This window comes from Schistocerca nitens, chromosome 1 (assembly GCF_023898315.1).
Source record: "Schistocerca nitens isolate TAMUIC-IGC-003100 chromosome 1, iqSchNite1.1, whole genome shotgun sequence".
Classification (NCBI taxonomy): domain Eukaryota; kingdom Metazoa; phylum Arthropoda; class Insecta; order Orthoptera; family Acrididae; genus Schistocerca; species Schistocerca nitens.
In genome coordinates this window covers 787,395,086-787,412,603 of record NC_064614.1, presented here as the reverse complement: position 1 = coordinate 787,412,603, position 17,518 = coordinate 787,395,086, and the positions used below count along the sequence as shown (strand labels likewise).

The window sequence follows — 17,518 nt, the reverse complement described above, 5'->3', positions numbered from 1 at the left end:
CTATAAGCTGCTTCTAGTCCAAGCAGCATATTGATGCAACTGCTCAGTCGTGAGTTATGCTTTAATAAGTTAACACGTGTTTGTCTCTCTCGTCACAGTAATGCAACCGCATAATATTGCGCAACAGCTAGCTATTTCTTTTTGTGTTAAATTGGCTGAAAATGCGATGACAACTTACGGTAAACTTCAGAAGGCTTTTGGAGAGGAGGTTATGTCAAGAGCTCAAGTTTTTCATTAGCATAAAATGTTTAGTGGAGGCAGAATGAATGTTGAAGTTGAAGATCGCAAAAAATCTCACACCACAACAGCGAGAAACACGGGAAAATGTGGCAGCCCATCTGTTAGAGCAACCGGAAATCAATCCAGAATTGTTGAGCCATGTTATCACTGGTGATGAAAGTTGGATTTTTCAGTACGATCCAGAGACTAAACGCCAAAGTTCGCAATGGTGCTCAAAGGGATCACCCAGACTAAAAAAAGCTCACATGTCAAAGTCAAAAGTGAACTGCATGCTTGTGTGTTTCTTTGATTCCAAGGGAATTGTTCATAAAGAGTGGGTGCCTCCTGGACAACAGTTCACCAATATTATAACAAAGAAATTTTTAGAAAGACTTCGTAAAAGAGTTCTTTGTGTCCGTGCCAACATTGCCGATAATTGGATTCTGCATCACGAAAATGCGCCATCCCATACTGCTCTGTCAGTACAGCAATTTTTAACCTCAAAACAAATTTCAGTACTACCACAGCTACCTTATTCACCAGATATCGCTCTGTGCGACTTTTTTCTATTTCCAAGAGTGAAAACAGCCATCAAGGGACACCATTTTCAAACAACTCAAGATGTCCAAAAAGATGTGACGAGGCTCTTGGAGGATATTACAGAAGATGAGTTCCAGAAATGTTACCATCAATGGCAGAAGTGTTGGAAAAAGTGTGTGCAACTAGAAGGGAACTACTTTGAAGGAGACAACATTAAACTTGACTAAAACAGTAAGCAACATTTTTTTTTTTCAAGTCGGTCTCATTACTTTATTGTCGCACCTCATATGTGATGTGATGATTAACATTTATTAGTTCCTGGAGTGCTGATACATTCTGTTTGTAAATTGTTACTGCCAGTGTTTAACCGTCATTGAAAACAGTTTGGCTGGTCCTTGTCTAAGTGCCGTCTGGTTGTTGTATTTGTATCACACGACGGAGATAAGCTGGCCAATTGTTACGGATGTTGTTGTTGTTGTTGTGGTCTTCAGTCCTGAGACTGGTTTGATGCAGCTCTCCATGCTACTCTATCCTGTGCAAGCTTCTTCATCTCCCAGTACCTACTGCAACCTACATCCTTCTGAATCTGCTTAGTGTATTGATCTCTTGGTCTCCCTCTACGATTTTTACCCTCCACGCTGCCCTCCAATGCTAAATTTGTGATCCCTTGATGCCTCAAAACATGTCCTACCAACCGATCCCTTCTTCTAGTCAAGTTGTGCCACAAACTTCTCTTCTCCCCAATCCTATTCAATACCTCCTCATTAGTTAAGTGATCTACCCACCTTATCTTCAGCATTCTTCTGTAGCACCACATTTCGAAAGCTTCTATTCTCTTCTTGTCCAAACTGGTTATCGTCCATGTTTCACTTCCATACATGGCTACACTCCATACAAATACTTTCAGAAACGACTTCCTGACACTTAAATCTATACTCAATGTTAACAAATTTCTCTTCTTCAGAAACGATTTCCTTGCCATTGCCAGTCTACATTTTATATCCTCTCTACTTCGACCATCATCAGTTATTTTACTCCCTAAATAGCAAAACTCCTTTACTACTTTAAGTGTCTCATTTCCTAATCTAATCCCCTCAGCATCACCCGATTTAATTTGACTACATTCCATTATCCTCGTTTTGCTTTTGTTGATGTTCATCTTATATCCTCCTTTCAAGACACTGTCCATTCCGTTCAACTGCTCTTCCAAGTCTTTTGCTGTCTCTGACAGAATTACAATGTCATCGGCGAACCTCAAAGTTTTTACTTCTTCTCCATGAATTTTAATACCTACTCCGAATTTTTCTTTTGTTTCCTTTACTGCTTGCTCAATATACAGATTGAATAACATCGGGGAGAGGCTACAACCCTGTCTCACTCCTTTCCCAACCACTGCTTCCCTTTCATGCCCCTGGACTCTTATAACTGCCATCTGGTTTCTGTACAAATTGTAAATAGCCTTTCGCTCCCTGTATTTTACCCCTGCCACCTTCAGAATTTTAAAGAGAGTATTCCAGTTAACGTTGTCAAAAGCTTTCTCTAAGTCTACAAATGCTACAAACATAGGTTTGCCTTTTCTTAATCTTTCTTCTAAGATAAGTCGTAAGGTTAGTATTGCCTCACGTGTTCCAACATTTCTACGGAATCCAAACTGATCTTCCCCGAGGTCCGCTTCTACCAGTTTTTCCATTAGTCTGTAAAGAATTCGCGTTAGTATTTTGCAGCTGTGACTTATTAAACTGATAGTTCGGTAATTTTCACATCTGTCAACACCTGCTTTCTTTGGTATTGGAATTATTATATTCTTCTTGAAGTCTGTGGGTATTTCGCCTGTCTCATACATCTTGCTCACCAGATGGTAGAGTTTTGTCATGACTGGCTCTCCCAAGGCCATCAGTAGTTCTAATGGAATGTTGTCTACTCCCGGGGCCTTGTTTCGACTCAGGTCTTTCAGTTCTTTGTCAAACTCTTCACGCAGTATCTTATCTCCCATTTCATCTTCATCTACATCCTCTTCCATTTCCATAATACTGTCCTAAAGTACATCGCCCTTGTATAAACCCTCTATATACGCCTTCCAACTTTCTGCCTTCCCTTCTTTGCTTAGAACTGGGTTGCCATCTGAGCTCTTGATATTCATACAAGTGGTTCTCTTCTCTCCAAAGGTCTCTTTAATTTTCCTGTAGGCAGTATCTATCTTACCCCTAGTGAGACAAGCCTCTACATCCTTACATTTGTCCTCTAGCCATCCCTGCTTAGCCATTTTGCACTTTCTGTCGATCTCATTTTTGAGACGTTTGTATTCCCTTTTGCCTACTTCATTTACTGCATTTTTATATTTTCTCCTTTCATCAATTAAATTCAATATTTCTTCTGTTACCCAAGGATTTCTATTAGCCCTCGTCTTTTTACCTACTTGATCCTCTGCTGCCTTCACTACTTCATCCCTCAGAGCTACCCATTCTTCTTCTACTGTATTTCTTTCCCCCATTCCTGTCAATTGTTCCCTTATGCTCTCCCTGAAACTCTCTACAACCTCTGGTTCTTTCAGTTTATCCAGGTCCCATCTCCTTAAATTCCCACCTTTTTGCAGTTTCTTCAGTTTCAATCTGCAGTTCATAACCAATAGATTGTGGTCAGAATCCATATCTGCCCCTGGAAATGTCTTACAATTTAAAACCTGGTTCCTAAATCTTTGTCTTACCATTATATTGTTACGGATATACAGGAAATGTCTTACAATTTAAAACCTGGTTCCTAAATCTTTGTCTTACCATTATATTGTTACGGATATACATGGATAAAATTTTCGCTGGATATATTTTGACATGAATTGCAATAACATTACTGTTGCATTTCTATCTGAAGTAACAGTGTGAAGTAATAGTGTGTGTGAGAGACACGTGTCCAATTCTAAATGAGTAGTTTCATAAATTCTTATGAGTTACTGCGAGGCCAGTTGTTATTGTGTGTTTAAATTGTTTGAAACTGATTCTATTAATGAAAGTACAAGAATTCCTTCAATGACAATATGTGGATATTGTAATTAATGTTTGTTTAATCACAAATTTACGTGTGGCTATTTGTTGTAAGTCGCTTTGCGTTGTGTGTGTGTGTGTGTGTGTGTGTGTGTGTGGTGGGGGGTCAATCTTGATATACCGTTAGCCTGCACACTAGTTACTTGCAATTGATTTCGTTTTATCGGGACTTCTTCTGTTTGTCTTGGTAGCGGGTGTGGGTTCCTGAGTTAGGTCCTACTTGTGCGGTTGTGTATTTTACGCCCTTTAGCCCATGCGTGCCAGCTGGCTGTGTATCTAGTTTGTTTGTGTCTTAATGTATAATTGGCGTTACGCACATAAGATAATAGATTTGTACTGCTTATCTGAAGTTCATTAATAGGTTGATTAATTCTACAGATGACATGCTGTAATGAGTTATTGCGTTTCTAGTTACTTAAGGCAGGTGTCAGTCTGTTATAGATACCCTCTAGTTCTGAGATTTTTCGTGCCTATTCGTGACCATTGCTGCTCCGGTTTAGTGGTCCATGCCGGGCCTGTATTGGAAACAGCTGAGTGGGCAGGCGTCCGCTTCTAGACGAAGTTTGTTGAATCCCACAAGGTTGCTTGGTCACATTAAATTTTATATTTTATATCCTACATTGTAGGGTGCCTTCCATTTAAGTAACATGGTTGTGTGTCATGATATCTGATTTGTTGTTGCCTGTACCCTGAATTACTTTGGTAATACCAATCACTGCAGTAACAAAAGAATACATTTCCTCATTAAATTTTAGTAAATTGTTTTCAGGCTGATCATAGTTCTTGAGTAAATAATTTTTAACTCATTTCACTAAATGTGTAATAGGCCATAAGTGCCTTGGTTTATGAATGTTTAAATTTTGAAGTAACTTGCTCTTACCTAAATGGTAATTTTAAAAATGTGTTGACGGTTTTATTTGTTATATGTCTTGTTTAAATGTTCCAAATAAATGTTCAGTGCAACTGTCGATGGTGATTGCCTGATGTGTCACTTGGTCCAATCCTACCACCCCACAGTCTATTGTACTGAGCTTGTGTCGTCGTAGAAAAGTTGAATTCCAAGCTGTGCTGACACATCACTTACAGTACATAGTGACGGAGCATGTTACCCCCTCCTCAACCTCAACCTCAACCACCACCACCACCACCACCACCACCACCACCACCTCTTCCCGCAGCAAGCCCTAACCACTGTCTCCCAATTCCCTAATAGCAAGATGCCCAGTTATAGTTCACGAATAATACTAGGAAGGGAGGTTTGTGTTTACAAATTTTTTGGTCATTAATATGAATAATGATGCAGTACACTGATAAACACTTTAATTTTCAGCAAAATAGGATTTACATACTTTATTTCATGAATATTTTTCTAAACAACCAATGTTGTAATATTAATAAATCCAAATTGCACGACTTCCAAAGTAGTGTAGAATAGTGGCAACAGAAATCATGCTTCAGGTTCACAAGTGACTTGGTCACATTTACTACAAGTTGCTTGGACCTTGTTTTAGGTTGGGTATATAGTTTCTGCCAAAGGAAATAAGTGTTAGTGTGTTCTAGCAACACTTATGAATTGAAAGTAAGTAAAAGCAGCTGTTTGTTCTAGCTTGCTGTTTTCAATTTCAATGGTTTTTTTCTTATGGTTTTTGAATGTCCATCTTTTCGAGGAAAGACTGTCGTTACTGAATTGTGTCCACTGTGAAACTCCATTACAAATGGGTAGACATCGAGCATTTAGAATCTGTTTAGTTTTAGGAAAGTACCTTTCATAAGCTGTTTCATGGTTGTTTTAAGTGTTCCAGTGACACATTACAAAGTTTTATGTATCCATAACCATGACACCTTTTTTCATAAAAAAGGAGGGGGGGGGGGGGGGGGGGGCAATCCTGTGAAGTAGTCGATTCTCTGTTAATATTAATGTTTTGTAAGACTTTTTTTTCTTAGACGCCTATCTTCCAAATCATTTAGTTGGGAAGGCATGAACACTAACCAACAGATGACCCTGCCTGATGAGAATGATTTTGTTAGGAATAGAGCACTCCACAGGTGTCATATGAGTAGCTATGGAAACAAAGGTTCATCCTCACTTTCTCTATATAAGTCTAAAACAAATGAGGTATGGCAGTTATCCCAAAAGTTGCTTGCTAACAGCTATCTAGCTTTACCAGTCATCTACTCGTTACATAGCAACCTTAGGGATTCCATTTTTTATTTACCTACTTTTTCATTTTTAATAGAGATTTATAGCACCCTCATGATCTGGACAGTTAAACCTGTGAGATACAATTTTTCATCATCACATGGCAAGATGGTGACAAGCATATGCAAAGCTTACAATTATAGAGGACTATTGGTGCTTACCACTCACCAACCCAAGAATCCTGGGTCTAAGAAACATGACTCTTGAGCTGCTCTTTTTGACGTGGCCTAGAGACACGTGTCACTTATTAGAATGGCATGATGTGGCAAATATTTACTGTCACTTCTACTGAGAAGGGATCTTGAATGTAAAAGTGGATTTGATATATATGGAAGAACAGAGATTGCAGAAATTGCAGACATTAAATGGATGTCAATACTGAGAAAACTGTCATCAGAGGCAGAATAGAACTGGTAAATTTTGATTGAGAAAATAATTAAACAGTTTAGTTCCTGCAAGTCATGAAAGTGGATATACCATTATGTATCAGAAGCAGACATGATGCTGATAGTAACTCATACATGCATATCGCAACCACTACCTACTCCAGCTCCAACTCTGGTGAGACCTACATCATCAATGGCAGAACTACCTTTGAGATGACTTACATCATACAACAGCTGGTCCGAACCAATAGTTCAGCTTGGCTACTACTAATCTCTGGGTGAAATGTGAAGGTTGCAAAGAGTATGTCTCCATAATATGGTGATACAGAGCACCCACTGAGGCACAATTTCTGCTTCACCATCTTGGTAATTTGATTCCTTCTTCTGCGTATGAGCACTACAGAACTTTGCAGGTGGGTTTATCTTTTTTGAACATGTGCTTCTTGGTTCGTGGGATCAGGTCAAAACTCTTGCTACCACAGTTACATAATTTACACAAAAAAGGATCTGCCAACCCCCCCCCCCCCCCCCCCACACACACACATTCACAAATGCAAACAACACTTATTTACAAAATTTCTCTAACATTTTGTGACTCTTTTGTCTTTCTTTTCTCAGTTGCATCTTCTCTACCAGTTGTTTCTTCTGTCTCCCTCTGAGCCTCTGAATCTCTCAGTTGTCAAATTTATGTTTTCAGTTTTCCACTTACGTTCTACTGTGTCAACCTCAATCCAAGGTAACTTCTTATACGACTATGTTTTTACAGTGTTTTTCTGATAACCTATGGACAGTTTATTAACTTTTTCAAATGTAAGATACATGCAAAAGACTTAAATGCAAGCAGTTTTCTTCATTCTCCGAAATTCCTACGTAGCTGATGTTTTACACAGTAATGTTTAATCGTTACTCTCTCTATTAGTTGCATTAAAAAATCTTATTCATTAACACAAAAGATAGTATACAGTTAGCAATTTCAGTTACTTCTGGAATCACACTGTTATGCCTATGTTACGAGAGAGACTTTTACAATACATCCTAAACATGGAGCAATCACAATGTGTGCATTAAACACAAATCACAATTGTGCCTACCTGTGACTTGATGATGAACGTGATGAACTCCTGGATTTATGAGAGGTCTTCACACTACGCTCTGCTGACTCTGACCCAGATCGTGATCTGCTGCTGGAATTTGCATTTCGGTTGAGCCTCCTTGGGGGGGAGACAGAGTCCCTAAGTTGAGACTTCAAAGTTTCCAGGAAAACTTCAATATTAGAAGCAGTAGTCGAGTCATCAATAGGTTCTGATTTGACAACAGTTTCAGAAGGTTTTTTTGCTGGAGGTGAACCTGGTGGTTTTGGAATTGAATCTGGCATGACAGCAATGTCAGGTTCCTCAGAAGGACAAGGAACATTTACAGGGGACTTCTGACTCACATCGAGTTTTTCGTTATCCGATGCAGTGTCGTTATCATCGGAAGTCTGACTTTTCTGAGGTAGAGCAATGTCACAAATGGAGTCTTCCACACTCGAAACTGGAATACTATCCTTATCATCTATTTTTTCTTCACTCTCAGTTTCAGTATCTTTGTTAACTGATTCTTCAGGTTTCTGATGTTCAGGTGACAGTTTTGTTAGTTTTTTTTCTAATGATTCCTTTGCTTTCTCAGCAAGACCAGATTTCAAAAGTTTCAGTGTTTCCATTTCCTGACTGTCCTGTTCCTTCTCTTTGTTATCTTTCTCTTCATCATCATCATCTTCTTCTCCACTAGAAGATCGAAGTCGAACCCTAGGTATAATTGCTGCTGCAATCCTTCGATTTCGAGATGGAGAGCGAGATTTAGACTTCGACTTGTGTCTTGAATTCTTCCTTTTTGACAGTTTGTTCAGAGATTTGGAAGCAATGTTGTTCTTTTTACTTGCTGCCTTTGAATCCAATACATCTTGGTAACGTTCTGGGTACTTCTCTATAGGTGAATAGCTGAGGCTTGTCTGAGCGGAACTGCTATCACTGCTCATACTGTTAGTTCTTTTTGATTTCAAAGTATCTGTTTGCTTCTTACTCTGAACAGGTGGTGAATTTTTTTTCAATTTGCTGACATCAGGCTTTTCAGGAGACAATGTCTTCTTTAATTTAGTTCTGCTGGGAGATCTGTTGCTGTGGTGATTCTTTATTGGTGATTTACTCCTACTTCGATGTCTTCGTTCTTTACTCTTTGTGTTAAAAGGTGATCTTGAGCCCTTTTGTTTTATTAAATTATCTGGTGACTTCCTGTTTCGATTATGGGATCTACTGCTGCTCCTTGACCTCAAGGGTGCTGAAGACTTAGGTGACAAAGATGACTTGGATACTTTTGCAGCCAGCTGGCTCCGTTCGAGGGATTTTGATTTACTCCTCAAATGTATCGACTTTTTGAGTGTGGGAGACGTAGAATACTTAGTACGTTTATGTTTGGGTGAAACTGACGACATTTTTGGAGAACTTCTTCGGTCTCGGCGGGTTCGCGATCTGCTAGTTCTGAGGGATGGTGACCGTGTGTCACTGTTACATCGATGCCTTGAAGAATGTCTACGTTTTGGAGAAACAGGTGAATCAGAGGAGCTCTTCCTTGATCGTTTGTGGTTTCTACTGTAGCTTCTTGGTACTGAATGTGATCTGCTCCTGCTTCTTGATCTGGGTCCATCTTTCCGCTTGTGTCTCGGAGAAGGAGACTTACGTGATGATCTCTTAATGTCAGATATAGTGCGTCGAGGTGAGATTGATTTTGAATGACTTCTTGACTTCTGATGCCTGGCCTTTGGTGATACAATTTTTTGTGAAGATTTTATTTCTTTAGATCGCACACTTTTTGTTACTGGTGATCTTGATTTGCTTCTCCTAATGGAAGCAGATTTACGCTGCTTTGTGGATGGAGATTTAGATTTCTGCTGGGCATGCTTTGACTTTGGTGATGGTGGTGCCTGGAATTTTTTGCTGCTCGAACTTTTCTTTGGAAAAGGAGATAATGATTGTCGTGATTGAGCATCAGGTGAAACTTCTATACTATTTCTCCTCTTCTTATTTTCTCTTTCTTTCTGTTTCTTCTCCTGTCCTGTGTCAATTATTTTCTTGTTTTTGGGATCTGTTCTGTCCTTTTTACTATCAGACTTGCTAGTGATACCATGAGAATTACTTTTTGATGAAGATTTATCCACTGAACGTGAATTTGATTCACCAGGATTTCTGTGATTACTATATGGAGATAGCCCATGGTTTCTGCTACGATGGCGTTCCCCTTTTTCAGATGTATTCTTCTTTGTCAACTTTTCTTCAACTTCAGAAGCACTAAAAATTGAAAAAACAAAATATTACATGTAATTAATCATAATTTTTTGCTAAGTGTACATCATAGATAAAATCCAAGCACAAATGTAGTAGATTGATGCATAAATCACAGAAAATATAAATTGATACCTTTCAGATGAACTGTCATGTATTGAGCCTTTCTTCTTTGAGAAGGTCATCGTTCGTCGTTTCTGCATACACAGGAGGAAGAAGAGAATTAAAAATTACATAGTTAAATTTACTTAAAGTAATGTTTCCAATAAGAAGGCAATGGAAGAAAGATCTTAACATGCACGCTTATGTACAAGGATGAGGCACAGGTAAATAAAAATTAATGAAATGGGCCATACATTTTTTAAGTGGCCAACACTATGCATGAGTATAATGCTGGAAAAAGAATGGGATGTAATAATTGTTTGATTGCTGGAGATTTCTGGACCAACACAAGTTAACAGTGTATTAACATCATATTATAAAAGGGCACTAATATCACAATATGAAATGAATACAGACAGGCTGCTAACATGTACCAGTTACCACACAACAAATGGCGAGATTAATACAAGAAAATTTGAAATCTAAACAGGCAAATGGTGAATTACTAACAAATACACAAAAAGATGTTTAACTTGGCAAGAAAAAATTGAGTGTTGTTATAGGACATACACAGCTTTCAGGAACAAGGTCACTTCCACAGGGAAGTTCAATCACGACCTCTCTCAAACCTTAAGACAATAAGCTGTGTGAGAGCCAACTACTTCAAAGCATAAATTTCACACTTTCTGATGATGCTCTTGTTAAACTGAGTGAAACGGGTCAATAAAAAATACTGATTGCCCCTGCAGGCAATGCCTGATCTTGGTTTGGCAGTAACTTAGTGGGTATGAAGAAGAATTTAAGTTTTCTTAGTTCTGTTATCAACTCATTTACTTGGCCACTTTACTGTCTTCTTCTCTGTGGCCCGTTGAGAAGCAGGTACTTAGTTCTAGAGCTCTACTGCATCGGTAAATATGGGCACATTCATTTGATAAAAGGATATTCCTACACTACTACTTCCATTTTCGCCATAAAAAGCTAGAGATTTTCATTATATGCAACTGATGTATTTAAGTATTTGTTCAAAACTGAAAAAATAAATAACTATTTAGCAGCTACATTAGACTGATATATAAAATAAATAGCTGTATAATCCAATGTGTAAATTAAACAGTTCAGCAATATGGCAAATTAGTTTCATATGTGCATCCTGTCATACAAACCAGCATGCTATATTTATCTATGCTGTTTTGTATTTGTCTTGTCTATGTATGAACATAATCAATGTTTTGGCAGAAATAATAGATACTACAAGGTTGTATGACTAATAACCAATTGTTTGCATTCAAATTTAGTCACAATTAGCCTTTCTTAACAAACTACCTCTGATGTTACAGTTATTGTGAGTGACCAAGGTAATGATGCCAAAATGTTGCATTTGAAACTAGGTTGATTCTCCATTTTTTCTAGAAAGCAACAAATTCAAAAAGGCAAGCAAAATTTGAGGAAATATAAATTTTTCTGTCATGTTTATGATGTAAGTGTCTGATTTTGTACAAAAATACATTTCTTCATTACGAAATTATCTTGAAAACAAACCGAGCCAGAATTGGCAAGGTGATAAACAAGCCAAACCAGCCAAATGAAGATTTCCAAGAAAAAGCTATCAGCAAGATAATACTAGGAGACTTTGATATTCATATAGTCATATATTTTTATCACGTGATTTCAGATTTAGAAGCATACCTATTCAATGAAGTGGACAAATAAAGAATAGAGATAATTAATGTTCATGTTCTACGGACAGGAAACAGCTGATGGAACCGGTGGTAAAGTCACAGATTTGAAAGGGAATCTGAGTATGTGTGGAACAAAGGCAAAATTGTTGTCGACATTTTCCATGCAAGAAATTCACTTCAGGGTAACCTAGGACATAATGAAAAATTACAGCACGTTCTTGCTTTTTGGTAAATCTAGATGATTATAGGAACACGAAATGAATGTTACGGCACACCTGACAAATATAACACCATCAAAACATGGAAATGTAATTTATCAATCCACCCAAAAATCAAAAATGGAAACACCGAATCAGAATGATATTGACCTTTGAGTGCGTGTGGCTTAGTGTGACAAGCATTACAATGCAAGTCATGAATAGGCACCACAATAAAAAAGGTTAGTAACAACAGTTCTATTAAGATTTCCATAATCCACCCAAGTCTTGTTGAGAAAACCAAATTTGCATAGATTTCTTTATGATTCAAAGAATCATATTAAAACACCCTACTGTTAAACTGGCCAGATTTGGTAGATGTATCCAACACTAAAAAACTGGTAAACACAAGCATAAAATTGTTATTACAGATTAACACTGAATATTATTTTGCATATAGATGCCCTATATAGACCAATAAACGCAATGACGAGACATAAATGCACATTTGTCGGTGCAGAATAGTGAATGTGGTTCGATTAATTTCAAGACTGTGGTAAACAAGCACAGATGGTGTCTTGTATTTATAAAGGGAGCATCATTAATTCAAAGAAAAAGTTTTGGTCATTTTTCAAATAAGAAACATTTTCAGAAATTGTTGCTGTGAAAGCAAGTGGCTATGCCGAACTTAGAAGGTAACTTCACAGAGTTTAGTAATGTAAACTTTCTTGGATTGTGTAATTTAGACACCTATTGTATGCTACTTCTTTATTAAGTGTGAAAGGCAATCCAAGACTAGTACAAAGTAATAGTTGTGTCGTGACTGAGTGATGAACTAAAAATAATAGCAATGAATCCATTCATTTCAAAATGAAACAATTGTTACATTAGAAACAGGGTTGGAAGCTTTGCAGTGATGAAACTGTTTTTCAGTAATAGTCGAAATTACCATGTACTCACCCTTAAAAAGGGTGCGGCAATTTCCCATTATGAAAATAAACCTGCAACCAATATACTTAGTTTTTCTTAACTCTTTAAGTAACAACCGCTGTATCATTAAATTCTCAACAGACATGAGTGAAAAATTTGTTGGCTGTTCTAAGATCCAATTAGTGTACCAAAAATACTGCAGAGACAACTGTAAATTACTAACGCTACATGCATCTTTTTATAAGGCAGCTATATAGGAGACAAAAAGGATATCAATAGCAGCATCTCTCACCACTTACTTTCAGTATCTGGCACAAGGCAGTTCACTGTCTTCCTAAATTTCTATGACTATGTACATCATTTAATAAATCATTGTTTTAGGCTTGTTTCCTTATTCACTGTTTCTGATGTTATCACCAAACATGACATATATGAAGGAAAGCTAACAAAAATGTTCTTTTTAAACATATGAAATTACAATATAAATGCAATTATTTCATCTGAAGTAATAATATAAGATATGCAAGCCAATCAGCAGTCATCTCAGCTGCAAATTATGTGGACTGAAGTACTGTTTACTGCATCTGTCCAGAAAGCATAATACATCATGGTAACTATATATTCAGTACATTTTACTTCAACTGTATCTCTTAAATAAGTGTTTAAAATTTTTCATTATTACAGCTGCTTCTAATAATTGCATCTGAAACAATAAAATCAACAGAAAGAACAGGGTCACACACACACACACACACACATATATATATATATATATATATATATATATATATATATATATATATATATATGAGGCATAAAACATAAAAGGCATTACAAAGGAAGAAACAATAAAAAAGGGCACACACAACTAAAAAGCTGTTCTAAGATCTTTCAAGGATACTAAGTCTGTAAATCTATGAGTGAATGAAATACATGCAATGATTGATGCATGAAAAATGCTGATTTGAGTTTTATTTCCAACCCATTAAACACGAGAGTGTCTACTTTCACGTAAAGGTTGTTACAAATTTTTTTTGTCACTAGTAACTTCCAGAAATGCTATCATAAGAGTTTATTATCTCCCCCCCCCCCCCCCCCCCAAATTAATATTTTTCTTCACATGTATTTGTTTCAGAGTGATTGCAACCATTATTTTGGTAAAAAATTATAGTTTGCTGAAATTTGTATTTTACTAGAAGAACCTGTACAAAAATGAAACTGCAATGTAAGAAAATAAAAATAATAAATTACTGACCTAATCCTCTTGAATATATATTATGCTGAATTAAATGTTAATCCAGTTAACATGTGCTAAACGTGTGAGTAAATACTGAACATAGGGTACACATATATCAGCATTTTTCATATGAAAAAATGGAAAAAAGTGAGGTGCAGTCTCAGTGACGTGAATGATATACATTATTTTAATAAAGAAACCACCACCATCACAACTGCAATAAATTCTTTTATTTGATCATACTTACTCAATGACACAGAATCCTAAGCAATGGTGCATGTTGTTATAAACAAGAAAACTTTTATTTCTCTAATTGCAGCTTGATTTACAGCAAACTATAATTTCATTCTCAGGTACCCTTGACTTGTACAAATTGAATTTCACATCTTGACACATAAAAGTAATGAAGGAGACAAGACAGTTATTTCTCATTATACAGACTTTGTGTATTTAATATTTATATATTACAGCGACAAATGTAACATATAAACTCTTCAGACACCACGGTATAATTCGTGCTGAAATTTTTCACCAACTGTTACAGTTTTTGTTCCATTTGTTGAACATTACCATTTCCTTGAACTATGTAAATTAAAACAGATAACGAATTAAAAGTAATTTGTTAATCTCAGGGCTTTACTGGCATAGCACTATTACAGATTTTATGTTGTTTTCTTCCTCCAACAAGTGAAAATGTCATACACACAGTCCAAACCATACGCAATCATTTATAAAGCATTGACAAAGGTAAAACACCAATGAAGCACCATAAAAAATCCTAGACCTAGTTGTGCACTGAGTTCCAGACCTCTGAGTCACCAGCCCAAACTTTCCTTGCTGTCTGAAGGAAATGCAGCTTCATTCATACATGATATTCAAAGCCAGATTCCTCTTCTTCCCACATTATCAGCAGTCACTACTTTAGAAACACATGGAGAATGACATTGAACAATAATTTCTTTATTCTTACTGTAAAGATAACCACTGACATATAGCTGAGGCACTGTGCAATACAAATAAAACTTGCAGCTTAGTTTGTGGATAGTGTCCTACAATTTTGGGAAACTGTGGTACGCCTAAACTGATATGGCTGCATGGGAATTTGAATCACTGTTCTCCGGAATGTGATTCCAGTGCTAGAACCACTGCCCTCATCTTGCTCAGTTATCCTAAAAATGGACTTGTCTAAAACTAAATCTCCAGCTCATATCTAAGAGCCTGTCTGCCACTTTAAAAAGGATTATCAGGATTTAATGTTTGTCTACATCACACTCATTAGAGGAAGAGCACATGCCCATGCTCAGATTAGGAAGGGACAAGAAAGGAAATTGGTCTCATCTTTCTTGAAGGATCCATCCGGGTGTAAAGTGATCTACGGAAATCACAAAAACCTAAATTGAATGGCTGGAGGGAGCACATGTTGCTTGTTAAACAACAGCACCAGTAAGGTCCAACAGCTATACTACCCAGTTTATCAAAACATACGCATTACTGCAGACTGCAACTAGCAGCATAATGTCACACACTGTGTAATTTGACAGAATCTTCAAGTACACTGCTACCTTTGCTGCCTGAGTGATGTAAGGATATTTATTTCTTTGAAAATGTTGTTAAACAAGTTTTTCAGTGACTATGAAAAAAATAGTACTCTTCTATTCTCTGCACCAATTATTATTTTAGTTTGGGGGGTGGGGGACAGAATGACTACATTTGCCTATAAATGTACGAGTTTTAAGTTACTTTGTAGAGAAAACTGTACAAGTATGCTGAGGTAATGACAGTGGCACGTAAAGTGCCCTTCGCCACACACCGTTGGGTGGCTTGCGGAGTATAAATGTAGATGTAGATTTTATTCTGTGATGATATGAACTAGCAAGCTGTTGCTATGTGATGAAAAGGATTTACAGTGTTTGAATTTTCTGAAAATAAATAGCATTCTGAATCTTTTATTTCAAGTTATACTATCATTAATATTTGAATCCAAAACTGTATATTTTGAGAATAGAGGCCATTGAAGTATTAACTACTATGAGAAAGAAAAAGATGATAATATCTCTGATCTTTCTATGCTTCTACAAGGTAAAGTTATGGCAGAATTTATTAATATTTATCAACAGAGAGATGTTACTCGTGATCTGATCTAGAAAGTATGTAGCACCTATTAATTGTGAAATTGCTCAGTGTGAAAACAGTTTCTATTGCAACAACTTGATGTACTGAAGAATTATCAGTCTGAACACAGAAAGTAAGCCTAGAGACAGAGTAACTGTGTTGACTATCTATAGTTGATATTAAAGCAACAGAAATAAATAATATTCTGAGACTCTTATCTTACATCATCCAAATGCAAAAACTATCTAGTTACTATCTATACTTGCAAACAATGTGAAATCATACTGATAACTATCATCTAATTAAACATATATACAGAAGGATTATAACTTCCATCATGCAACAGTGCATGGTCACATAAAAGAAAGCATATCATAGCAGTTAGCAACCAATAGTCCCCATGTATATAACATGGTGATAGTTACGATCTGTGCTACTGCTTGTGTAATGTTTGGACAAATGTAAACAAGTGACCATTGCTTTAATGGCTTAAAAGTTTCACTGTTCAATAAGCATTTCATCTCAGAAACAATGCCAGTATGTCTGGTGCTAATTATGAAAGATGGAGCCATGACATGATGTGCATCTGTTTGACGCTGCTACCTACTGGATCCCAAGCACTTTATTTAAAATAGGCTGCTGGTACTACATTTGCTCTCATTACTACATATTTATGGTTTTCCACTAATTCCTCATGGTTACAAAAAAGGTGGAAAATATCACAAAATACTTGGAAACACTGTCAGAACATCACAGAGGTTTTAAGTTGGTACATCTAATAAAATGTCATAATCAAATGTCAATACAGGAACAATGCAGAAACTTCTGTAATGGTTGGGGTAAAGTAATGAATGTCCAGAACTTAGAAAAATAAAATGAAAGGGCTCAGATGTTAGTAGATGCAAGTCAATGTTGGCATTGCTACATATTTAGGAGTGAATGTGGCAAACTGTGCAATCATCATTACCTCCTAATTACTACACCTCGAACAAAATAGCAAAGTGATTGATATTCAAGCATGGAAGGTGGCAAAGTTGTCTGTTTGACTTGGCCAGCATGCGTAATATGGCTGCAGGACCAACAGGTGTGCTTGCTTTTCTGGATATATTCACACACTTGCCATCAATGTTCAATATTTGCATTTCTTAGCAGGATAATGATAGCCTTATCACTTTTTTGTACACTTTTGCAACTACTTTCAGATACCGTGTCAAGTAAACTAACAAAATGTACATAGAAACTGTGCTTGTTTGCTACATGAATACAGTAAACTAGATGCTTTAACTTAACTCAATAACAAATTGTAGTAATTTGATATTATTCTTCAATCTGAACATATTAATTTTCAGTCACGTTTCATCAAGAGAACCATAAACAGACCTGAATTTATTGCACATCTGTATAACTTTGACACCAGGCTAAAAGGGTGATTGACAAATCAAAAGTTTTAAAGCCATTATCAATGGCTTCAGATATTAAGCTGCGACTGTTATATATTTAAGAACACATAAACACATGGGGAATGAATACAAGCACATTACACATACAAGGGTTGACTGAA

General features: G+C 36.7%; 1 protein-coding gene across 1 annotated transcript in view; it reads right to left on the bottom strand.

Annotated features, from left to right (window-relative positions):
• The window catches only part of LOC126261905 (serine/arginine repetitive matrix protein 2), a 280,569-nt gene that overhangs the window by 21,615 nt on the left and 241,436 nt on the right, over positions 1-17,518 (bottom strand). The window contains exons 8-9 of the mRNA XM_049958577.1: positions 9,836-9,897; positions 7,475-9,706 (exon numbers count right to left, since the gene is read on the bottom strand). Coding sequence (XP_049814534.1) covers positions 7,475-9,706; positions 9,836-9,897 — 2,294 coding nt within the window. The remainder of the gene's footprint in view (positions 1-7,474; positions 9,707-9,835; positions 9,898-17,518) is intronic.